Here is a 26,419-nt window from a genome sequence, read left to right as displayed (position 1 = left end):
ACGTAATAGACCCTTCATCTGAATAATAAAAATGCTGTTGTTTTTTCACCTTGCTCATATAAATTTCATTCCATCATACGATATACATATGGTAGTTAGTTGTCATGTGAATAAAAAGCTGTCATTTTGAAATTGCTGTCAAATGTTGCAATAGAGGTTTGTATTACTTCCTCCATTTTAGGTAAAACCTCTTTATTTCCTCTACTCTAGGGATAAAAATTAATGGGTAATAATGCAGAAAAGACGTTTACCTGTTGCGACTGTTGAGGTAGCTGAAGAACACATTGTATTGCGTTTTTTCCTCGTCATTGGCGGCTGACAGTTTTATAACCACAATATCTTTACTGCCCTGCTTCTTCATCTTATTGATGTAGTCCCACACGATCTCAGGACTGATCCGCCCCACAACTTCCAATTCGCTCCCTAGCTCTGGAGTTATGTCATCGCACTGCCCCGAAACCTGCCACACACAAGAGGATATTATAAATTTGCTTCCATACTCTGAGACATGGACCCCACATCCTGAAGCGGACCTCCAGGCTAGGATCTTAGGCGGACCTACCTATCGCTAAAGGCAGTGTGACGCTCTACATTAGCGTTTTCCAAATGGTGTACGCGGTAAAATTAATGTGTATATCTAGTGTTTTTTTTTTTAATATTATCAATTCATTATCAACTCCATATCCATTTGAATTATGGAGTTGTCGAGTATTGATATACAATTGAAAATTGTATCGTATGACCACATAATTTAAAATAATAATATTACTGAAGGAAAATAGCGCCGCAGGCAACTTTTTTTTACTATTAAAGCAAATTTGTGAAGTGTGTTTGTTTATTTCAGTTATCTGGTCGACTCGCCTCGCCGGGCCCCCAGACTAGAGCCCTGTCAGCCCCTCCCCCCATATGGGGCCATGCTCTGAGATGCATAGAATATCACTATCACTAAACAATAATTAGCCGTTAGAATCTGAGTAAAGATATTGTGTAGAACAATGTACTCAGATGATGGATAAGATGTAAATCTGATAACTGTCATAGTTTAACGAGAAATTTAATAAATAGTTTTTAATGTTAACCGCCAACTATCTTGATATTATGATATACGAATTTATTGACATGTCAACAAAGAATATATCGTCGCTTAAGAAACAACACCGCAGTCAATTAATTAAAATTTTCAGGGGAAACAAAAAACGTCTCAAAAAATTGAAAATTGATACCTTTTAACTTATTTTTTTTGTGTTAAGTTAAAAAAAAATCATTTTTTCATTCAAAAAGAATTTTTCCATAGAAGGAACACGGTGTAGGATTTTTTTACCTACCGAATGTTATTCAAAACTCAAAACCGCCAAATGGGGACTTACGTGGTGTTGTTTCTTAAAAGACGATATGAATGAAAATAATATTATACAGTCACAAGTTTATCAACTGTCTTGATGCATTAGTTGTTTAGTGCAAAATGACCCTGCGGCTTTGATTTGGTGAAAGAACAGGTTTTTTCACTTATTCACTTTTGGTCACATTCTACCTGCTGCTTGCTGCAGACAAATGAAAGCCACAAGCTAAATAAGTTTTATCCAGAGATCGAAATTCGATATTTGCAGTTTTCATATATGAGTCATTTCTCATGAACGGAACCCCCGGAATAGTGAGGGAAGACTGTATTAGACGTTTGAATGTACATTGCTTTCCTATGCCATTGCACACAATGAGAGTTTAATGACTGATGGATTGTAATAAATGGATTTTATTATAAAAAATTAATAAGACATTACCTCATATGCTGTGACATTGAATTTGGCAACATCAACCATGCCAACTGATCCATTCCAAATAGCTGATAATGCTGAGTCGACAGTGCTCGTCGGTTCTTGATCACTTTCAGCTCCAGCTGTTGAATATTTAGAAGGTGTTACTATGATATGATTGCAGTGGTGAAGGATAAGGCTGTGGATAGACATAAATAGTGCACGCTAAGCTTTGTCAGTCAAACTTAATTGCTTTCATTGAACGAATACAAACGGCAGATGGTATCGGTTAGTTTTTAAATTCAATGAAATTCTCCAATAGTCATTCATTCAATGAACTCTTACAATAGTCAAAGAAAAGAATCTAGTTGATTTCTCAGCCAGTCATACCGATTGCCCTTTACTAGCTACAAGGGCTAAGAGAGCTAACAAATTTTATTCCATTGTGAACGGTGAAATTATCACACTTAGAGACCTAATAATGCACGTCCCCAGGAAAAACCTAGCTGGGTTTCTACCTGGTCGAGCGTGTGCAGACCAAATCCACAAGCTTCGATATCTTCTCCAGCAGAGCCATGAGCTGAACAGTTCGATGGCTCGCTGCTTTGTGGATTATGAGAAGGCTTTCGACAGTCCACATCGCCCCTCCCGACCGAGGCATACCTGTTACCCCCACGGTGAAGCTATGCGACCTGGAATACGCCGATGACGCTGTCCTATTCGACAACTCAATCGAGGGCATTCAAGAGACAATCGACAGGTTGCATAACAACTCATCTCGTGTTGGTTTGAAAATCGACGTGAAGAAAACCAACGTCTTGTGTAATAGCACCTGTCCTGATCCAGATTTCCCTCTGATTAGCGACAGACAAAACATCGAGAGCGTCGACAGCTTCAAGTACCTAGGAGTACACATCACGGGAGATGGCATTTTGCAGAAAGAGCTCGCTATCGATGCGGAATGTCTGGGACTCACGATTGTACTCGGTCAAAACCAAATGCCGCCTATTCGACGCTTGCATTCTGACGGTGCTGCTTTACGGTAGCGAATCATGGCACCTTAGGAAGGCTCAGAGCAACCGTATACTGAGGTTCGAAAACAGATGTTTGTGACGGATAGTGGGTATGTAATGGTACTGGGGTGGTATGACTTTAGGAGCAACGAGGAAATAAGAGAACGCACCAAGCAGCCTCTCATCACACTGAGAGAGAAGAGGCGACGTTGGACCTGGCTCAGCCACGTGCTGTGGATGCCAGAAGAAAACCTCAACCTAACTTGCCTGTTCTTCAAACCGGCCGGATTCCGGTGTCCTGGAAGGCCGCTAAATACTATCTACAGAGTGTATAAGGCAGAGCTACGGGATGCTGGTTTGACCTGGAACGAAGCAAGAAGACTGGCGAGCGACAGGGATTCTTGGAGGCGCCGCATGGTGTCCATATGCTCCAATTAAGGGGCGGATATGGCCAAAGAAGAAGAAGAAGTAAATACAGTAGAACCTCGTTAATACGAATTCCACGGGACCGAAAATCGAAAAAAAATCGAATCAAGATTTATGAAATGTATGAGGGAAATACATGTTTTCGAAAAATAAAACGGAAAAAAACAAAATATAAAACAAATAAGTTCACACAATAGCCTAAATTCTGCCCATCATACTTCACTGCACATACCATTTGTATGTGCGTATGCATGCTTGCTGCATAATTTATTGTGTTTCAATATGGTGATGCTAGTTTTTAAACTTTGAACATTTATTGCTAGGTAATAAATAATCTACCATCTGTCAAAAAGCTGGAGTTCTGAAATGTAGCAGATTTTTTCTGATAATAAATATGATTTTTTCGATTTATGGAATGTTGCATTGTTGTCTGGGTTAAAAACTATTTCATATTACGAAATTCGAATATCAGTATGGTTTTATATGAAAATTGCATCAGCAGGATTATATTTCGTTTTTTCACGATTAGATCGTAAAATATGTAAAATTAAGATGTATAAAAAAAATTCCGCAGTATGGACACTACGTTGTAATAACGCGTAAGTGCGCCGTACAAAGTAAATATCCTAGAATTAAATAAATGTAAACAATTTAAAGCGCTGATTCTGAAATAAAAATAATGATAATATAGCCGAGCCGGCAATGCCGTAAATTAAGACCATTGGAGATGTTGCAACGTCGCCTTTTTTTCAACAACGGATCTCGTGATTGCGAAACAAGATGGCGAGTAGTATTCGGGAAACAGCCAAACAGTAGACACACGAATTTTGTCCTCCGTAAAACAAATTATAAAAAAATGTAACAATTATATAACATCCACTTAAATATACTCTGCCGTTTATAAAACATCATCTCCACATCCCAATCCAGACCAAAAAAAAAACCCATACAAAAACCCAAAGTGACAGTTTGCTAGTACAAAAAGAACAATTATGATACCCACCTTCAAAAAAAACTGAAACTGAGCTAGACCAGAAGTGTGGTGGTTTATCATGTGGCGTCCAACATATGCGGCTTGTGAATTGTAAGGATTTGCCGATTCCTCAACCATGAGAACCAAAAAATAATAAATATACTTTCTTTAACCTTTCCCTTACCGTGATAAAAAAATTACGCGCGTTCCGTTGCTGTCGACTCAGTGGACCGATATAAATTTGGCATTTAAAGACATTTTAAAAGCTAATCGATTGCTTCAAAAAGCCATTTCTCTACTGCGAGATCATCGTGGCAACGGAAGTGTTTTAAAAATTATAATAATAATAAAAATAAATCTTGTTTACAAAAATATAAAATAAAATAAGTGCACATGTCAATGCGGACACGTTCGCAAACAAAGGCAGACACCAAAAAAGAGACATCTGAAGACTCCTTAACCATGGCCGACCCGATTATCGACACGGAAGTGGCCTCCACGGACAACGCGTTCGCGACCAATTTCGAAACAATGCGACCATTTTGTTAATGACAGTCCGCGCACCGAAGTGACCACACCTAGTATACCATGTGTACTTCCGATGGTAGTGCCCCGACCAGAACTATCATATAAACCGTGGGCACACAAGCCAGAACTACAAGTGACGTTTGGGGGTAACCCCAAACATAGGGTGGCTACGTTTCTGGCCGGATGCGAAGAGTTCTTCCGGTTGGATAGAACCCCAGAGGATAACTGGACAGGACATGCCTTGGGGCAGCTGAAAGGCGAAGCCAAATCCTGGGCCAGAACAGTGTCTCCAGACGATGGGTGGGAGACCTTTACCAACCGACTCCGCCGTCACTTTGAGTCACCTACCAGGACCAGGGAACAACAAGACAAACTGAAAACCACAATACAGCGTCCTGAAGAAGACCCTTATGCCTTCTTCTTAAACAAGCGAGACCTCGCCAAGGCGTTAATGCCTACTGCAAGTAGTAAGGACCTCGCCGACATATTTTACAAACTTTTTACAGAAAGAGTACAATTGTGGGTCGGAGCGTGCAAGTGGCAGACACTCGAAGAATTACTAGAAGTCGTTCGTGACCTACGGATGATAAAAACAAACCCGACCATCACCGTACCAACATCCACTCAAAGAAGCACACCTCAAACGTGCAGTTGTCAGTGGCGAGGCGAGCAGACAAAACGAATGGAACAAACCGGGGGACACGCAAAACCACAGTCCGCCGAGGTATCGCATACACGCCTCGCACCACTCGCTACAAAAACGGAGAATGAAGTGACCACTAATTATGAAGCACCGCCGGCTCAGACGAGTTACGGGTATAGAGGCCAATACCCTCGACGGGGTTCATTTGGAACTAGGGGCCGTGGAAGTTACTCAAATGCTAACGGAGCTCGGAAGTGTTACTACTGCCCGGAGTATCATGAACATTCCGAGTGCGAGGTACTGAAACGAAGGATCCAGCGAACACAGGAGAAATGAAGATTAGATGCAGAACCCGACCACCGTCTGAGGCTCGCAGATGGCAGTCGACGTGCTGCATACGGCACCTACAAAGGTACCGTCGTGCAGGACCCTCTTCAAGCGCTTGTGCAAAAGCCTGTGTTCAAAAGTGGAAGTAATGTTAGTCAGGACATCCTTCCGATAGCTGAAAAAGTTATAAGGCAGGACTCTCTTAAAGGGGCTGTAAATACTGTGACAGTGTTAGGAGAAAGTGAAAATAAAACGCGCTTTCGCGACGCACTGTCTAGTGGTATTTCCCGTTTGACCTCAAATAAAAATAAAACTCATTACGGTACGCTTTCGAGCACGAACAAGTGCGACGGGTGACATAACCCCTCGCTGTCAATCTGTAAGCAGGCTAACGTAAATATCACCACATACAGGTGTAAAAAGGTCCAGAAACAACCACTAGGCGAGGCATCCAAAACGATAAGTGCGTCTAGTAGTAGGGAACTTGTAAATAAAGACAATGATGTGGTGATGAATGTTTGTGGAGTTAAAAACACAACGAACAGGAGCCATGGGGATGACGGGACGACTTCCACAGCAGATACGTCGTTACAAACCGTGAGTATATATAATGCCGATACTAGCAAAATTGTTAACCATAAACCATGTAATATACCCACGAATAGCCTTGACTTAAATGATATGAATGACATAAATAGTGTTTGTAATGAAGGAATTATGTGATGGAATATGTAGCGATCCGACGGAGCCTAGGGTACCGCCTCCTTTAAACCCCAACCCTCGAGACGACGTCCTAGAACAACTTGGGTCAAAGACGCCTGATGTAGACATGGGAATTGATCACTCTCTGACTACGTCATCGCAACACGACCGACCTGAAAGCGACCCGTCACGAGTGGAGCAGGAGATAACAGGAGGCTTGCCAAGAGCATTGCCGGTCGCTCGTAAGGGAGCGAAGAAAAGAAAGAAACAACAAGGTGCTAAATCAATGGCATCTGTGCCCTGCGAAGCTGATCCGACGATCGACGTTGCCAAGGGGACGTCCGTCAACGATCGCGCCGCAGAAGGGCCGTCCGCCGTTAAACAAACAACATCTGACGGACTAGTGACGTACGATAGGATTGAAAACGTGTTAGATACTCTCGTTCAGGGGACGCCTTCAACAGAAGTCGAACACCAACCTATCGAAAAGCCACTTAAATGCACTAGGAGCGGAAAGAAGGGGCGTACTAGAAGGCCCCTCTCACTCTCCTCAGCTGGAAATGATCCGACAGTTGGCACGACAACTTCAGACAACGAAAGGGCGGTTACAAGACATAGGTCTGCCAACCTAAACCCTCAAAAACCTGGACGTAGCGAAAGGCGCCGACTGCAGAAACGCACTTTTCCTGCAGATCATTCTACGTGAATCAACGTACCAAAAGGTCACTGAAACACGCACGAAATAACTAACAAAAACGAGTAATAAAAAAATAAGAAATAAAAAATAGTCAAATAAACTGCACCGAGCCGCACCCTTGATCACCCAGAGGGACGTTTCTTTCCAGAAATAAGTCTCACGAACCATATCCTTGAGGCTGAGGACATGGTCCGTGGAAGACCAGGGTAAACACATCAGAAGGTATGCGAGACGACGAATGGTATTGGGCTTTTGCCAATAAAACATAAGCAAACAAATGAGTAAAACATGTCAGTAGAATGTGTAGACAAAACGCCAATAAATTGTGATAACTTGTATTGTGAATGAGAGAGAGGAATGTTAGATAGTGCTAGGAGAAGGAAAAGAGTGTTACTTCATAACTAGATCGTAAAATATGTAAAATTAAGATGTATAAAAAAAATTCCGCAGTATGGACACTACGTTGTAATAACGCGTAAGTGCGCCGTACAAAGTAAATATCCTAGAATTAAATAAATGTAAACAATTTAAAGCGCTGATTCCGAAATAAAAATAATGATAATACAGCCGAGCCGGCAATGCCGTAAATTAAGACCGTTGGAGATGTTGCAACATCGCCCTTTTTTCAACAACGGATCTCGTGATTGCGAAACAAGATGGCGAGTAGTATTCGGGAAACAGCCAAACAGTAGACACACGAATTTTGTCCTCCGTAAAACAAATTATAAAAAAATGTAACAATTATATAACATCCACTTAAATATACTCTGCCGTTTATAAAACATCATCTCCACATCCCAATCCAGACCAAAAAAAAAACCCATAAAAAAACCCAAGTGACAGTTTGCTAGTACAAAAAGAACAATTATGATACCCACCTTCCAAAAAAACTGAAACTGAGCTAGACCAGAAGTGTGGTGGTTTATCAGTACCTACCAAATTTCTGGTTCTGTGTGTGTTAATGGGTCATTAAATGTCAGGATTATTTTTATTACCTTCTTAAAATAAGTAATTTATAATGTTTTAAAAAAATTCACATTTTTCAATGACTGGCTCATGAAGTAGTGTACTTTATTTAGATTTATTGAATATTTTTATATGCCTGGGACTCTGATCATTTCGAATTACGAAATTCGAATTAAAGGTAAGGTTTTATATGAATATAATATTCAAGGGACTTTTTTTTCGCGAAAATTTCGAATTACGGCGAATTTCGAATTATCAGTGTTCTTACTAACGAGGTTTGACTGTATTGAAAATTACATATTCCTAACACACCATATTTATCCAAATTATCCAAATAATTTCAAATTACGAAATTCGAATTAACCCTTTCAAAGTGTTACGAATCCCGGCTTAATACAACAGTGCGCGTTCTGATTTCATTTCTGATCAGCTGACACGCGGATGACTCATGCGTATAGGCTGACTAAAGTCAGTTGCCGCGTAAGAAGGGTTAACGGTATGGGTTTATATGAAAATAATGTTCAAGGAACTTTTTTTTCGTGAAAATTTCGAATTATGGCAAATTTCGAATTATCCGTGTTTTAATTAATGAGGTTTTACTGTATGACATATTTCAAATTAACCATGTTGTATAAATGGGGTTTTACTGTAGTGTATAATATTGCACATACATAGGCATCACACATTCTACGTATATTTAGTAAATTTCAAAGTACATACTTATTATAAGTAGGTAAACTTCTAGCAACCAACTGAAACATGTTGAGAATTTTTGCCTTATAATCTGTAAGGTTGTGAAGGTGTAGCGGGGTTAGGGAGTGTAAATAAATTACTTAGGAATTTCTGCTCTGAAATTTCAGGTGTCCCTGGAGTAGGCGGCGATTTGATATCGGGGAGTAATGTGTCCTCAGTCACTTTGATTTGTTGCGGCGGGATAGGCCCGTCCGCCGGCGGTTCCTCACTAACCATCTTCGCCTGATCGATGATCAACTGGACCGCTTGCAATAGCGAAACTTCGTTTGAGACGCTCTCTGCCTTGTGTTGATTTTCTTTTGTACTTTTGCTTTTTTTGTCACTCTCTTTAGACAAAGACCTGAGGAAAAAAGGACGAAATTATGCAGCTATCAAAAGTTACTAAATTTTTTAACAACATGGATGCATTTCAAGATAATTATGTCAGTAAATCTGAATAAATTGACTAATTCACATTACATAATATTATAATGATACTCTAGTTCGGTGATGGCGAACCTACAGCATACTTGGCACCTGTGGCATACTGAAATTCTGCTGGTATTTGAAAGAACTGTAATATATAAGTGGAATCATCTCGGAAAACTGTCCTTGTCCCGTATACCAAATGAACTGCAACCGGTACGTGACCTATTCCAGAACTCTAAGTCCACTGACTGGATTTTTATTAAACAGGCAGCTCAGATCGACACCCAGTTTGGTACGATTGGGATTTTTTATTTGAAAACAAAAAAAGCACAGTGGTAGTGAAACATACGAATCCAATCATGTCATTTTTTAGTTCATTGTGTATTAAGATTTAGGTATTGGTAATTCACTTGTTGAAATGTCGTAGCTAGTTACATATCGACTGTGGAAAGGAAAAGGGGCGTAAGCCTCAGTTTTTGCAAAGTGGGTTTTATTTGTTATTAGCAAAGTATTCAACTCAATACATGGTATGCCCAAAGGATTTAAGCTGCAAATGACAAATTAATATCAAAATTTAGCTTTTAGTTTTTGGAAATGAAGGGCGTGTAAATTTTACCTCCAGGAAAAGGGGCTTAAACCACATCAATGACATTATAAGTCGTTCAAGCAATCTTTTGTGGTAAGGAAAAGGGCGGTAAGCAACTTAATCCGTAAATGTATGAGGATAATGGCAGTTTTACTAAACGCTGACAGCCAGCTGGGTCAGGTATGAACCTTAATGAAGATTAATCCACCTAATAGTCTCGCCCGCTTGTTTGTCAGTCAACACGTTTTTTGACACTTCTCTCCATTAAAATTCATTTAAAGTATACTAATCAAGTGAAAATGGCAATAGACAGAAGTTAAAATATTTTAAAAATGTGTGGTGTTAACATGGATGGAATAAACAACACAAACAAAAATGGTAAGTCCTTAAAATTACGCCTTGAAATTTTTATGCCACACAAGTGAAGCGTCATCGTTAATTCTCTGTATATTGTTATAAAACATTATGTTACAACTTATATTGTGTCTTAATCATTGGTTAATGATCTCTTGTTTATATTAGATGATAAAATTAATAAAATATTTGCTATATTTACTACAAACACCGCCGTGCGGTTTATAGGTTATGTGACGTGTCAAACACAATTTTAAACTGAACTTGGTTCTAATTACGCTTATATTTACGATTAAAATCATTGTAATGGACAAAAATTATAATTATGCACCGTATTATTTATAGTAATAACATAAATCTCGAGTAAAATGCGTTTTGTTTTAATTTGTTGTCAGGAGCCACTGATCGAAGTGACGAGTGATTTTTAAGAACCAAATACATCCGCAAATATTGGTTATTTGTTATAATTATTGTAAATAACCAAGATTAGCTTGAATCAGTATACTTACAATAAAATATTTGCTATATTTACTATTATTATTATTACTATTATGTTATGATTATGTGTCATTTATGATTTAATAAAATACTTTTTTTCTGAAAATAATAAATTATGATTGTTCTAATTTTAACCATAATATAATTAAACCATGGGAAATGAATACATTTTAAATAAACACCTAGTGAAACACTATAAAGAAATACATTCCCAAGAATTTAATTTAAAAAAAGTGAGAAAAAAGGCTATCCACTGTATTTTATAAATACGACATTTGAAATTGGTAAGGAAAAAGGATGTTACCATCATTTTTATCGGTTTTTCTGTAATAACTTACGTAATTAATGTCAGATTGGGAAAATAATACACCAAATTATTAATCATTATGCACTTTAAGACTGTGTATATTTTTTATTTTGATTTTGACAGAAAATCATTGAAAAAACGTTTTTTACTCCTACTGTAAAATTTGTTTTGTGTGGATTACGCCCTTTTTCCTTTTTACAGTCGATATGTAGTATATTTTGAAAAACACCTACATATTTGAGAACCAGGAATCCAATGAAATTATAGGTTTATGATAACTAAAATGTGATGGAAGTGATTGATTGTAATTTTATTATGTTACTTTGTCAACTGTAGTCCCAGATTTTGTGGTAGATGCTACTGGATTTTGCATTTAAAAATTCAGTCGGTGGCTTTGCTCCTAGATTAAGAAAATTGGCATTGAAATTTCCGTCAAAACCATTGGTATTCTATCAAGATCCCTTCCAAATAAAGCTGCAACCATACCAGTATACCTCAAATTTTATTAGTTATTGTATATTGTATTGATTGATAAGTTGAGCATTTTATGTGACGATCATTCCTATTGACTCTCTATTGACCTGAGAAACGTTTGACGGAATCGTTAATAACAGACAAAATCAATTACCTATGTTTTGACTCCTCCTTGGCAGATGAAGAGTCGCGCTTGTCATTTTCCTTAGAGAGGGAACGCGTTTTGGAGGCATCCCTAGAGCGAGATCGCTTGTGACTCTTTTTATCGGGGCTCTCTTTCCGCCTGCTTTTGGATTTGGACCTCCCGCTGGCAGATCGGGAGTGGGAATGGGAAGAAGAAGAGGTGCGGCGAGACTTTTCCTCTCGGCTCTTGTCCTCTTTTCGATCGTCATCTTTGGAGCTCTTCCGGCGGTGCCCGTCCCCGTGGGGGCGGCTGTCTCTGGTCGACCCTGATGCTGGCGTCTTGCTGCTTTTGCTTCTACTTGATGAATGATCTCGTCGGTGTGAACTCTTTGACGATTTGTAATGCGGTTTGGTTTTGTGCCTAAAATCATGTATTCACATTATATATTGTTATTGCGCTTTCAAAACCAGCTGTGTATTTGCAAAACTTTACAAGAGAAGAAGAACCAGTCATAAAATGATAGTGTCCAGAAACAAAACATAGTGAAGATAGGTAATTCTATGATTAAGATCAATTCCACATGTTCATGTGAGATCGTTAGGACTTCAGCTATCCCCTTGATAGTAATTCGGTGATCGAGGGATTGTCTCACATATCATGCCATCCGTGTTTGAACTTGTTTGCCCACTTTTTAACGATTGCATATGACTGAGCGGACCCTCACGATATTTCCGCCATTTTTTCAAAGCGTTGTTCCATTGTGAAAATTTATTTTTCAATGTAACAATATATTTCATCACATTAAATTCAAATAACAATTTGCAACTTACATCTAAAGTAATTTAATCAAACCCTATAAATAATTCATATTTGCTATAATCATTCCTTTTGGCTTATCACCCCTGATTTATCAGATTTGTATTGTGACAGCCTTTGGTAACTTGTAGGGTCTCATGAAGTATACTTGAGATGCTTTCGAACATCAACAAATCGAACAATGGGTGAAAAAGATGAGCCGAGACTAACTTGGAATGTTTGTGATGTGATGAATGCTTGCGGTCATGCTTGTGTTTGTGTGGAGAGGGAGATGCGGAGCGGCTGCCACTCGCCACGGGCTCTGCCGGTGCTGCACCCGAGTTGTTCAACGCCGACACCAAGTCTTCCATGGTCACGTTCGGATCCAATTCTGTTGTGTCCGTCGTTCTACTTTCCATTACCTAAACATTAAAAAAAATACATTTGATACATCCACTTAACCCCTGTATAAGGCTGAATCAAAGTGAATTTTTTATATTTTATAATATTCAGTTTCTGCTGCCAAAAATATTTTATGTAATGGCAATATTTTTAAGAAAGTATGCGCATTCCTTTGTAATAGTCATGAAACAAATTTTTCTGTAGTTTTATTAATTCTGTGAGTTATCTTAACACTCAGTAGTGGGTTTAGGTTTAGGTGAACAAAGTTTTTCTAAAATTATTGAAATGCCTACTCCCAGTGTGTAATTCATCATTTTTAATCTAACTTTTCCTGTGACATTAAGAAATTTCATGGTCTTGATAACTAATTGTTTACAATAAATCAGGAATGGAGGACTCATTGTTTTGACCCATTTTTATGATATAAATTTTGAATTTGACATGTTTTTAAAGTACATTGTTTATATAATAATATTACCTCTTCGCCTTTGTGAGTTTTCAAAACATATGTTTTACTGCAAGATAAAAGATCTAGTTCTGATTTTTTAATAAGTTCTAACTGGTGCTTCGCCTCTTTGTCTCTCCATTGGGCGAGCTCTTGACTTGCTAGTTCCTCGGGTGAAAGACGTACCTGAAAACAAAAGCAAATGAATTTGTGAAACATCTAAAACACACACTTTGGTAATCACTGATTTATACTAACGGTGAAATTAAAAAAGTCTGTGATTTCAAAAATATTTGCCTTTACAACATTTAGACTATTTCCATGATAGCTTTTTTTTAATAAAGCCTTTGTCTTTCTGTTCTGTTATCATTCAAAAAAGTACTGGACTAATAATAATGAAACATTCACCATTTAAACATTGTTTTTGCCAATTTAGTAGTTTCATTTCAAAAGGTCTGAAGTTAATATATTTTTTTTCGAAAATAACACACTTGAAACAATTCATCATAGTAGAGCGGGATAAATTCAATTGTTGACGTTCACATGGCTCGCTAGAGCTCTCAGTCGAGTGTGATACAGACATATATGTCTAAATGGACTGACTCAATATTTTTAGAAATGGGACGGCTGGGTAGAGGTACACGCCTAGATCCAACCGTTGTCTATCTCATTGATTTGAAAAACTTTATATTTTCTGTATATCTGTTTACTTTTTATTGCCATATTAATAAAAATAGTAACTAATAACAATAGTTCGATAGCATGAGATGTTGAAATTAGTAGAGGTTATGGACATTGCATAAGATATTTCTATGTGCAACTTAACTTACCAATTGCTTGGGTGTTAAGGAACGGTCACAGATCTTCTGCCAGAGTGATAAATTTTTTCTGTCCTTCAAATTGAACATGAGCGATCTGTATTTGGCTTTGTACTTGGCTCCGACATCTTTAAAGAGGTTGTGCAACTCAATTTCCGTGTCCACTGCAAACTTGACAATCTCTTCCTGAGTGAACTTGGTATCGGGAGATTCACTCATTCTCAGGCTCAACTGCTCTTGAAGGGTTTTCTTTACATTCTCCCGGATGGGTTCTACGGATGAACTTTTGAATTTGAACTCATCTCTCTTTTGCGTTGGCGTTGTAGAGGTGGGTGATTTAATTGAAGGTTGCTAGAGAATATCGAGGAATTAAATAAAGTAATTCGAATTGTCAGTGTTTGAATTGACATTACGTATTAACTATTGGGTGGGAATTAATCGTACATTGCAATAATTAAATTCACAAAATGTTCGGTTCTGGAGCTGAAAAATTTAGTAGATTTTAGGTACCTATATAAAATATAAAAAAAACTAATATACATTTATGCCAAATCCACACTCTCGCCGAGATCTTCCCTGATACTATTTGGCACACAATGAAGGCCGAGCGTGCCTACTACACCCTCGCGCTTGGTCTCAACTGGGTAGTCTCGGCGAGAGAGTGTGGATACGGCATTACATATTATAAAGTTTGAACTTTGCTCTGTCACTAAATCATAGATGTCATAGATCAAGGTTGGCAAACCTTTTTACGTTTGCGTGCCAATATTTCACAAATATTATTTGTTGACTGTCCGGCGTGACGAGCAGTTTTTTCATGAAAAAATAGTTAAGAATTCTATTACAAAGTTTTTAAATTACAATTCAGTTCTTGATATTATATTTTTTACCAAGTTTCTACTAGCCGGAGGCATATCTTTTATTCTTTGAATAATCTTTTCCTTGTTTTCAAAATTTCATTTGAAAAGATCGTGGGAGCATTTTAACCATGCTTCTTTCATATTATATTTCCTATCACTGAACGGGTTTAATTTTTAGCAATTATGTTTCAGCCAAAAAAACAAGCAGCCGTTATCTTTAAATGATAGCCAATACAGTAAACCCTCGTTAATACGAATTCCATGGGACCGAAAATCGAAAAAAAATTCGAATTAGGAATTGTATCAGGAGAAAATATAAAAATTTTGAAAAAAAAATTTTTTTTTGATTTTCATTAATTTCGTTTCTGATCATAGAGGAGAAAATATAAAAATTTTGAAAAAAAAAAATTTTTTTTGATTTTCATTAATTTCGTTTCTGATCATAGATGTGCCTACCGAATTGAGTCATAAAATGTCAGGATTATTTTTATTACCATCATAAAATAAGTAATTTTTGATGTTTTAAGGAAAGTCTGTCACAATTTTCAGTGACTGGCCCATGAAATAGTGTACTTTATTACGATTTATTGAATATTTTTGTATGCCAGGGACTGTGAAATCATTTCGAATTACGAAATTCGAATTAAAGGTATGGTTTTATATGAAAATAATGTTCAAGGGACTTTGGGAAAATTTCGAATTATCAGTGTTCTTACTAACGAGGTTTTACTGTACATTTCATTAGGTTTATTGATTGAATATTTTTATTAATAAAACCGAAAAAATACGCATTGCTATGTTGTCATTGTGTTTTAATATTATTATACATAATAATATATAAGTACATATATTTGTATTTTATGATTTCTTTTTAATTGTTATTTAATTAATTTAAAAGGTATTTTTTTGTCTTCAAAATAAAACATTTGTATGCCATGCAAAATCATCTGCCACAGTGCCATAGGTTTGCCATCACTGACATAGATACACCATCCCATGTCTATATTCCAAAATCAAAATGGTTAGAAAAAGCTAGCGACGTTTAGTAATATGACATACCTTTGATTGTGGGGTTTTCGGAGTAGGAGGCGACTTGATATTTTGTTTTAATGGTGGCGGCTTAGTGGTAGGCGTTTTAGGACTGACGATGGGAGCTTTTACGAGTTTAGAAGGCGTTTTAGCGGTAATGGTCGGGTTCTTGGCGGGCGGTTGCATAATGATGATATGCTTATCGTTGTTGATCTTCAGCACCGACTGCACCTTGGGCTTGATCTTGTTGAGGCTATTCTTCCCAGGGTGTATGACTTCAAATGTGGGATGTTGTTGAAGCCAAACTTTCAAATTGGCCTCGGTGGGAGCGCTAGGCCCCGCCAGACATCGTCCAGTTTTACGCTCGTAAACTATGACCTGCAACAAAAATAAATTCGACATATCGATCTAAAAAACCCGGCAGTGACAGCATCAAGATTGTTTCAATCTTGTGGCTTAGAAAAAGTTCTATAGACAAGATATTTATTTTTTACACTTTTAGCTATAGCAAAATGAACCCTCCGCTTAACTGACTCCATCACAGCCTCGGTGAGCGTGTGAAATAGCGGTGTTTAAATCAGAGGTCTATTTAAATAGAGAATTCACTATGTGTCCACTATCACTTAAATTTAAATAATTACAAGATAAAAAGAACTTTTTATATACCACGTTTTTAAATTCCGTTGAATCATATAAACTTGACAATTCTATGTATTAAGGGGGAAGGTGTTCCATGTCAGCTATTTTCTGGTATTTTCAGAGGTTAAGCCTGAATAGTACGTAAGATTTGTAGAAAAACTATTTATATCATTATGAAGCTTATTCATCGTCAAATATTTATGTAAAACATTTGATAACTACATAAAGTATTTTTATGACGTAAAATAATATTCTTTGAAACCGTGAAACGTGATAATTGAGAACGAAGCCATATTTTTGTGACATTAATAGGCTGTGATGATGACAAATTTTTCCCTTAATTATTATCTCAAACGATTTATTATAGATAGTTGTAATGTTATAAAACATAATGTAGTAAAATATATTCAGTATAATTATAATATTTGCAGTTTCTATTGGTTCTAAATCTAATGGAAGCGAGTGGACATTTTGTTATTTAAATATGCTACAATTATAGACATACGAAATAATATAAAGCTACGTATCAGAAGGTTTATCATTAATCATTGAATAAATGATGAAATATCTTGTTAGTTATAAATTTGTAATACTAAATAGAGACCTTTTTAAAACAACTGTTTCCACGAAATATTCGACCATCTTGATATCCGCCAGACCCACCTGCGAATTGGTGTATGATGTATGGAATCTTTAGCTGGTATTATTTTAACTTTATATGACCAAAAAAATACGCCAACACACAAGTATTGTACAAAAATATGTTTATAAAAGTGAATGCTACAAATTGAACACAAAAATAGGCGAAACAAACACAAATTCGAACATATTATTCAAAAGGAAAACATATTTTGACATTTGAGGACAAAACAAAAAAAAATCTGAAGAAATTTGTATTTGCGTCAATTCTACGTTATGTCATACTAAATCATACATTATAATTTTTAACACTGTTGCAATCTATTTTGCCTAATATTGCAACATAGCAATCAGTTTTCTGTCCCTTTCTATAACTATCTCCCTCTACATTCAAAATAATTATGATTGTAGTAGGTATGTATTTTATAAATTGTGATAGATTTTATTTTATTTCAGTGACATATATCGGGTCGTCCAGTATTGCCATATCTACTAAAATATTATTGAATTGATATTTTAGTAAATAAGAGAATGAAGTTTTTCACCATTTGTATCTACTATTAGTTTTACTATTTTTATTTAATAAATAATACACATGAGGTTTTACGAATTTCACATTTGTTATTAAACATACTTACATAATTTAGAACACCCCAAACACATCGCGAAGTAAAAATATCTATATTTTTTACTTAGCCAAAATTATGAATCAACATAGGTTAGGTACCTACTGATGTTTATATTACAGAAAATTTAACTTTTACTAAATTATGAATTTGCGAGATTATAATAATACAGATGATTTTAAAGAATACTTTCATCAAATAACATAATAATGGATGCCTGTACTTACATAATATTTTCCAATGTAATTTTTTTTTTAAAAACTAACTTTAATTTCGAAAGTTTAGCCTGGCAATACTATGAACGTCATTTATTTCAGCGGGAATGCGAAATTTTCATCCTCGGTTTTTGACATAGGTACCTAACAATATTATCACAATTATTTATATCGATTGTACTTACAAAAAATGCCACGAACTCACTATCCGATGGCTGGAAGTTCCAAAAAAAGACGTAGGAGAAAAGATGGAAATATTAATACATTAAAAACACAAAGGTTTGAAATTATTATTTTATAATTTGACATAATTATACATAGTTGAAAAAACCACATTTCACAGAAAATTTTGGTTCACAATATTTATTTATCTTGCAAAAGGAAGTTTTGCGTATTACTTATTAATACACACAATTAAGTATAATGATCATTTGTACTTATATTATTTTTATATTATGTTTGTGCCATGTCTTATTCGAAATTAGTGTGTCTGTGACAAAAATTATAATCTGGTACAATAATTAATAGCAGCTATACATTTTGTTTTCTGTTAACTATCTACTAAACTAATATTTTTGAATGTATTATAGTATTGATATATTGCCGAAGACTATGCCTGAGCATGGAAATCCTCAAAGCATACTACCTGAACCAGAATTTCATCCCACATTTGAACACGAACACGAAGAATTTATTATAGAAAATGAAATTGAAGATTCAAGCCCTAAATTCCGTGTAGAAGGCCGTAGAATTATAGACTTTTCATATTTTTTCCAACAACTTCAATTAATTAGCCACCATGATTCTCCATTTAATTGTAATTTATCACATTTAGAAATTTTTGGGGAAAATCGGGATAACTTTAGTAGTACATTTTTTATTCAATGTAAACTTTGTGGTAAAAAATTAAAATTATATACCACTGAAATGAACAAAAACAAAATGAATCTGTGTGACGCATTTGTATCCAGTATAATCAGTATCGGCAGTGGATTTTCAAATCTGGAAGAAATGTGTTCAGCAATTGACGTACCATCGATTACAGCAAGAACATACAGAAAGAGTCAACAGAAGGTGTACGAGTGGTTTGAAGAAACCAAAAATAAGAGTATGGAAAACGCTGCGAAAGAAGAGCGACAACTTGCAATCGAAAATGGTGACGTCGATTCTTCTGGTATTCCCATGATATCAGTTGTTGCAGACGGCTGTTGGTCGAAACGTTCATACAGATGCAATTATTCCGCAGCATCTGGCGCTGCCACGATCATTGGTCAAAGAACCGGAAAGATTTTGTACATGTCAGTGAAAAATAAATATTGCGATTTGTGCGCCAAAGCTAAAAATAAAAATATCCCTGCTCAACAACATAAATGCTTTTTAAATTATACCGGTCCGTCAGGTGGAATGGAATCTACAGCAATATTAGAAGGCTTTAAAGAATCTATTAATACACATGGATTGATTTATTCAAAATTGATTGCTGATGGAGATTCCAGCACATACAAAAAAATTCTTGATTGTCACCCTTATCCGAATGTAACTGTCGAGAAAGTTGAATGTAAAAACCATTTAATTAGAAATTATTGTGGCAAAATAGAGGCATTAACCAAAGACACAAGATATCCCTTGAATGTAAGAAAAATCATTGCGTCAAGAAAAAGACGTCTGCGGAAAGCCGTCATAGGTGCAATCAAGTATAGAAAACTACAAGATAGTACTTTCGAAGAAAAGGTTATCGCTCTGAAAAAAGATTTATTTAATGGACCGCACCATGTTTTTGGAGACCATACTTCTTGTCTACCATATTTTTGTACAAATGAACCAAATACAGAGGACATGCTTGATGTAAATTATGTACCAGCATTAAAAGAATGCAGTCTATTTTCTCAATTAATGATATATAATTCTCGTTTGGTGCTAAATTCAAAAAGTTTAATTTATAATTTTTCTACTAATATTTCAGAATCTTTTAATAACATGATTGCAAAATTTGTAGGCGGCAAGAGAATTAACTACTCTCAAAGACAATCGTACATGGGACAATGTGCAGCGGCGGTAATCGCATTTAATACAAATAAGTTACATTGCACAATTCAAAAACAAGTTTATAAAAATAGCCCAAAAGCCTTCATAAATCGCTTAGAATCAAGAAGGTTGAAAATAAATAAAAAAAAAATAGGAAAATCTTGGCGAAAACCAATACATACTGTTCCTTTATCTAATCCAGATTATGGAGAGAGTTGCCAAAAACCTGATATGGACAAAAATCAATATCAATTGTTAAAAGAAACTTTTTTGAAAAAACTCAAACTGACAAACTATGAGAGGAGGGATATAGAAAGACGCACCGTATTACAATCTGAATGTGCAGAATGGCTAGAAAGGCGACGAAACCTTCTTACTGCCTCTGTTTTTGGTAAGGTGTGTAAGCGGCGAGAAAATACAAAATTTGGGCCTTTGGTAAAACGTTTATTATATAGCCAATCATTAGCCAACGTGAAAGCGGTAAAATATGGTAAAGAAAATGAATCAATAGCTTTACAACAGCTTAGTGTACAAGAACGGATTAAGATTGAGAGATGTGGATTGTTTATCGATGATGTGTATGATTTTATCGGTGCAACGCCAGATGGCATCAGCGATGATGATACAATTATTGAAATAAAATGTCCTTTCTCAGCTGCTGGAATAAGTGCAGATGAAGCTATTGTACAGAAAAAAATTAAATTTTGGAAAGTAGATAAAGACAGGAATATGGTAATAGATAAAAATCACGATTGGTACTTCCAGATTCAGGGGCAGCTTCATATTACTAAGAAAGATGTCTGTTTATTTGGAGTTTGGACGGGACATAATTTTCCTGTTAAAATAGAATTAATCAAAAAAGACGAGACATTTTGGATTGAAAAGATTGAAAAAAAGATATATCACTTTTATATGAATTGTCTACTGCCAGAAATAGTAGATCCCAGAACCAGTAGATCTATGAATATTAGAGAACCAGAAAGGCTGAATTTCTAAATTTTTATTTTAAATTTTATTATGCTTAATATATTTTCAACAAGTCTATATTACATCACTATTTTATAGTTCATCAAGATATATCTAATTTACTAATATAGTTTACTGTTACGAGACACCCAGAACGAGTGTAATTTTATGAAATTCAAAATAATATGTATACTTACATCTAAATAATGATACCTGATCTTGCTGGCGATTCCACTGCGCCATATTTTGTATAAGCATTCGTCTCTGCAGCCGTGAGTTTTGGTTCCGTGTAAAAAGTACATTTTGTTCTCAAGGTCAAAAACCAAATTGGTTGTGCCAATGGCTTATAACCATTCCTCATAAATGATTATAACTGATATCACCTCATGATCAGTGCCACGCACGAGTTAACTCGCGGGATCTTTTAAACGTCATAACTTCTGAATGAACTGTTTGTGTATATTTTCTTAACAATATTTATCATTTTAGTGTGAAAATATTCACGTTAAACATGTTGATTTGGTAAATTTTCACAAATATTTATCATTCTATTCTTATTTCATATTTTTTAAGGGATTCATTTTATTCCAAAAATAACTGACCTACAAGTACCCACCTGGTAAAAATTGAATTTGGATTGGATGGAATTTCCTAGTAGATGTTCCAACTAAACAACATGACGCTTTCTATATATTATTTACTGTTAGTTTTGAAATTATTGTATTTGAAATAAATAATGTATCAATAATACACATAGAAATCAATAGATATATAAAATAGATATCACAGTTTAAAAATCAGAAAGATCAATGCATATTACCATTGTTTATGTTACAATATAAAACAACATTTATCATTGAACGTAGGTACCAAGAAAAATAGACTTCATTAAAATGTGTCAATATAGTATATACCCGATATAATTATATAAATTATTATATTGTTAATTACTCTGTGGGGTCCATATATACTGCTTCAATTGTAATTTAATTTTACAGTATAATTATTTATGTTAAGTACTTGATTTACTTATTATATGTACAAATGTAATATACTTACCTACTTATTAGGATATATCTTGGTGAATTTTAAAATAAGAGGAAATTAAATGGAGGTCATCGTGTCTAACTAGATGTCTAACTAGACGTTGTTAAGTCTTATATAAATATTTATACATTATTAAATTGTTTTTCTGTTTTTTATTGATGTAAAGACATGGCATGTATTCAAAGTAATAACAAATTAGCTGTGTACTATTTATTTAACTTATATTAAAACCCCAAGATTGATTTCGTCTTACGACATATTTTATTCTTCTAAGTTTTACTATGACATTGTAATATGAACCATGGATATAGTATAGTACTTAAAAAAATCAAAACTGGTAATATATTATTTCAATATTTAATAGTCAATTTTCATTTGAAGTCAGCATTTAATTACTGGTATAACACATAATTATTAACTGATATCTACAACTTCAGATGGACAAATTAATTGATATATCATATTATCAGTTTTCATTTCCTTTCAACAATGTATTCATTCTAGCAGCTATTTTAAATATCTTACTAGTTTTTATGTCATGGCACCTTACAAAGGCTCCGAGCAACCGTATACTGAGCTTCGAGAACAGATGTTTACGACGGATACTGGGTGTGCGGTAATTTTAGAAGTAACGGGAGATAAAAGAACGCACCAAATAGCCTCGCATCACGTTGAGAGTGAATACGCAACTTTGTACCTGGCCCGGCCACGTGCTGCGAGTGCCTGAAGAGAATCCCAATCTGGTTTGCCTGTTCTTCAAGCCAACCGGATTCCGGCGTCCTGGATGGCCGCTAAATACTATCTATATAGCATATCTGGCGGAGTTACGGGCTGCTAGTATGACCTGGAACGATGCAAAAAAACTAGAGTGACAGAGATTCTTGGAGGCGCCGCATTGTATCCATATGCTGCAACTAAGATGCAGATATAGCCGAAGAGAAGAATTAATATACAGCATCTAGAAAACTTAAAGTCTTTGAAATGGTGTTAGAAAGACAATGTTTCTAATATCAAAGTGATATTGAGGATGAAAAAGAAAAGACTTGGAGAGTAAGCTCTACCAAATGACATACCTGATATGATACAAGTAACTGATATGCAAAATTATATTATATTTTAGAATATTATGAATCAATTTAGCAACTTTTATATCATTATCGATAATAAATTTAGTGCAAAAATGTAATTATAAAATTGTTTTATTTTTTAAATATGTATGCGAGATAGACATAGCTATAGGTTACAAACATTAGTCACTTTATATTTACCTTTTGTAATTGTACTATTAAATCTATAAAATGGGTATATATGCTTGATGGTCTACGTCATAAATAATATTATATGAATCACGCCATGTTCGGATCGTACGCCGAAAGTCGGATTTATTTCATTATTAATTAAAAGATTTATTTCATTCCATCTTATTCATATGAAACCGTCGACAAGCAAAGATCTCGGTAGACATTTTCTCCATCTGCAAAAAACATAACATATGAACTGTTAATAGTGTGATTTTTAATCTTTTATAGTGTGCGACTGTTTGAAGAATGGTAATTAAAACGGATTAGTGATAATACAAAGCATCAAAAAAGATTGATTAACTAAAATAAAGTAATCAGGTAGGTAACATGTTTAATAACAACTAGAACGCCTTAGATTATATCAAACAAATAAATATGAAATCACAGGCATTCTCGCAATAACCTCTAAACTAACCACGCAACTAATGTAGACTAAGAAAACAATAAATTAACACTTGAATAATATATGCAAAACACACAGAATACTACTACAGTAATAAATAACATAATATTGTACTTACAGATAGTGTTTCTTATTCCTGATATAAAACACAATTCCTTCGTTAGGTATCTTGCAATTTGCTATCAACATAATCTGACAGCAGAGAGTTTTTTCTATTAGTCTATGGCCAAAAATACGGATTTACTTGGCCGGCTAAAAAAAAGATTTTAATATAGCAAGAACATTTTGAATATGCGACAAATAAATAAAAGTATATATAATATAGTTGTTAAAAAAATCTGTGTACATTATAAAATATATTTAATATTATAAATACATATATTTTTTAAATTCATGTTATAATTTGTAAACGACGAAGCACGTCAGCTAATACGCATAGTAAATGTTTAAGCTTTGGTAATCAAATTCGAATGTGACAGAAAGAGAAAGAAAAACTTTTTAATCATATTAGCATGCGTAAAAGAGATGTAACATAATATCACTTTCACTTTAAAAATCATACCTAGTATTCAATGTCATAGTTCAACTTTAAATGAAAAAACAGAAACTCTAGGTAAGCATGTGTGCCCTTAATAAATACTTTTTAAAATTTTTTTTGATGAATTATCCCATCAACTCAACATCAAAGAAAATGATCAAATACGTAATAAAGAGAGCAATTACAAGAAATTTTCAAACATTTATTAATTGAATAACATGAGATTTTTAAATCTTGTACTTGATATGAAGTACAAAACCAACAAATAACAAGCGAGTTAATTCTTTTTTCAAAATCGTCGAACGACGTTACGCAAAAGTGCAAGCATTGACTTTGATCGAAGCGCCACCTTGCGGATTTTTTTCCGAACTAACATTCCATACAAAACAGAATTAACTGAAAATGAATTCAATTCTGCTTAAAGATGGCTAAAAGTATTAAAAGAATGAATTGTCATCGTGTTCTGATATATTCTAAAAGTTTAAAATGTCTAGCTTGTCGGGAAGTTAGTTAAAAATCGATTGCAAGATTTGTATTGGACAAACAAGAAAACGAGCTAATAAAAACGTGGTAAAATGAGGATAACGGAACATACGGTCTTTTGTTTGTCAGACGGTTCATCTTTAACTGGATTAGTTTTAACGACGGCATCGGCAGGAGGCGCTGCACCACCCAGAGACTCTTGCGCGTGCTTGAGGATGCAGGCGTCACTGCAGTAAATGCTGCTGACGCGCGCTGCTTTCTTGCACACGATGCAGAATGTGCCGCCCGGAGGGGACTTGCCTACCGGATCTGCCGGCAGATGGGAAAACACACCCGCGCTTTCTTCCTCCGGTTTGGTCTCTGTCGACTTCCGCGTTACGCTCATCTGTATTAAACAATAAATATTAATTAAATGTTATCCGATCAGTACTTATCGCGTACCCATTTTATCAATATCATCAATGAATTGGTAACAAAATCATTCTTAGTAGATAAAACCACCAAATGCAGAATAAAAACGATTCTTTAAAAATAAATGTGTATCCGTACATAGGTTTTGCCTTTGGATGTTAAGACTTTTAAATCTGAAAATTATGTTTTATAATGACAAATTGTTCATGTTACCTATGTCACGTTCGTGCGTTGTGATCGAATTACGTTATGAAGATTACAATTAAATATGAATTATATTGAATTTTGATTTGTGTTAAATAACGGATACATCATCGTTTAATGAATATAATATTTGAATAAGGGATATTATGCCCGAATGCCCATATTGTATTTGACGCCTTCTATTCGAACAGTAAAAAAAAATTAACTCAATTATTGTAATTTTTCTTCATTCGTGTAGTGTAACGGACCATAATATACTCATTCTTACCATATATATATAAAACCATCAGTGTGTTATTCAAATATCACAAGAAACTGAACTAACTTATTAATCTTACCAACAGTAATTATCTAAACATACAAACGTTCGATATCCAAGACTTCAGTAGGCGAATCTATGTAATTGGTTTAGTTTTTTATATACTTAAGTGTTTCAGGTACCTACTGATATTATCCTAATGCCAGTGTATTATGTATGCGCCAATGTTTAATTCACTACTAATTCTACTTTTTTTCTAAAAGAATCGAAATATTTTGTTTTAATTGTTATAAAATTTTATATTCAAAACATCCAGAACCTCAAAAGTTCTAGTCTTTCATAGTAGACAGTGAAATCAGATAATACATAATAGAATTGTATTATTATCGGATAAAAAATCATGCACTCAATTACTTCGCGACCCTAATACTACAAGGTTCTAAGTGTTCGTCCTTGAAAAAACAAACCCTATAATGAAGTAGTATTCTAAGCTGCCTCATTGTTACTTTTGTTTCTCCAAGGACAAACACCTAGAACCATGTAGTTCTCCACTCGCGACTTGTCTATGAACTGCACACAATGTTTTCCCTACACAATAACAGTAAGTAATATAAATACAACTCATTGATGTCTTCGGAGAATTACATAAATGGAATATATTTTTATTATCTGTGTGAAAATCAATATGTAGAAACATTTACAGACATAATATATGCGTTTTCTTTCAGAACGGGGTAGATACTTACATTGAAATAATGCTACATCTTAAATCATTTGTGCATGT

The 26,419-nt window shown here is 35.0% G+C and overlaps 1 protein-coding gene and 1 long non-coding RNA gene across 3 annotated transcripts in view; both read right to left on the bottom strand.

The window, feature by feature from the left end:
- Positions 1-26,419, bottom strand: part of LOC147072361 (uncharacterized) — a 61,208-nt gene that overhangs the window by 18,281 nt on the left and 16,508 nt on the right. For both annotated transcript variants that reach the window (XM_085947679.1, XM_085947680.1), the window contains exons 6-14: positions 24,874-25,146; positions 15,910-16,257; positions 14,003-14,341; positions 13,206-13,358; positions 12,557-12,747; positions 11,561-11,950; positions 8,860-9,119; positions 1,779-1,894; positions 252-460 (exon numbers count right to left, since the gene is read on the bottom strand). In XM_085947679.1, coding sequence (XP_085803805.1) covers positions 252-460; positions 1,779-1,894; positions 8,860-9,119; positions 11,561-11,950; positions 12,557-12,747; positions 13,206-13,358; positions 14,003-14,341; positions 15,910-16,257; positions 24,874-25,146 — 2,279 coding nt within the window. The remainder of the gene's footprint in view (positions 1-251; positions 461-1,778; positions 1,895-8,859; positions 9,120-11,560; positions 11,951-12,556; positions 12,748-13,205; positions 13,359-14,002; positions 14,342-15,909; positions 16,258-24,873; positions 25,147-26,419) is intronic.
- Positions 21,560-23,934, bottom strand: LOC147072362 (uncharacterized). The gene is made up of 3 exons (XR_015070708.1): positions 23,859-23,934; positions 23,305-23,510; positions 21,560-22,880 (listed from the first exon to the last, which is right to left on the bottom strand). It is a non-coding gene; the product is annotated as an uncharacterized LOC147072362 (long non-coding RNA).

This window comes from Rhyacophila brunnea, unplaced genomic scaffold (assembly GCF_057557595.1).
Source record: "Rhyacophila brunnea isolate RB1 unplaced genomic scaffold, BYU_Rbru_1.0 scaffold_2, whole genome shotgun sequence".
In the NCBI taxonomy this organism is placed as follows: Eukaryota; Metazoa; Arthropoda; class Insecta; order Trichoptera; family Rhyacophilidae; genus Rhyacophila; species Rhyacophila brunnea.
The sequence above is the reverse complement of the archived record's forward strand: the minus strand, read 5'-3'. Positions and strand labels throughout refer to the sequence as shown.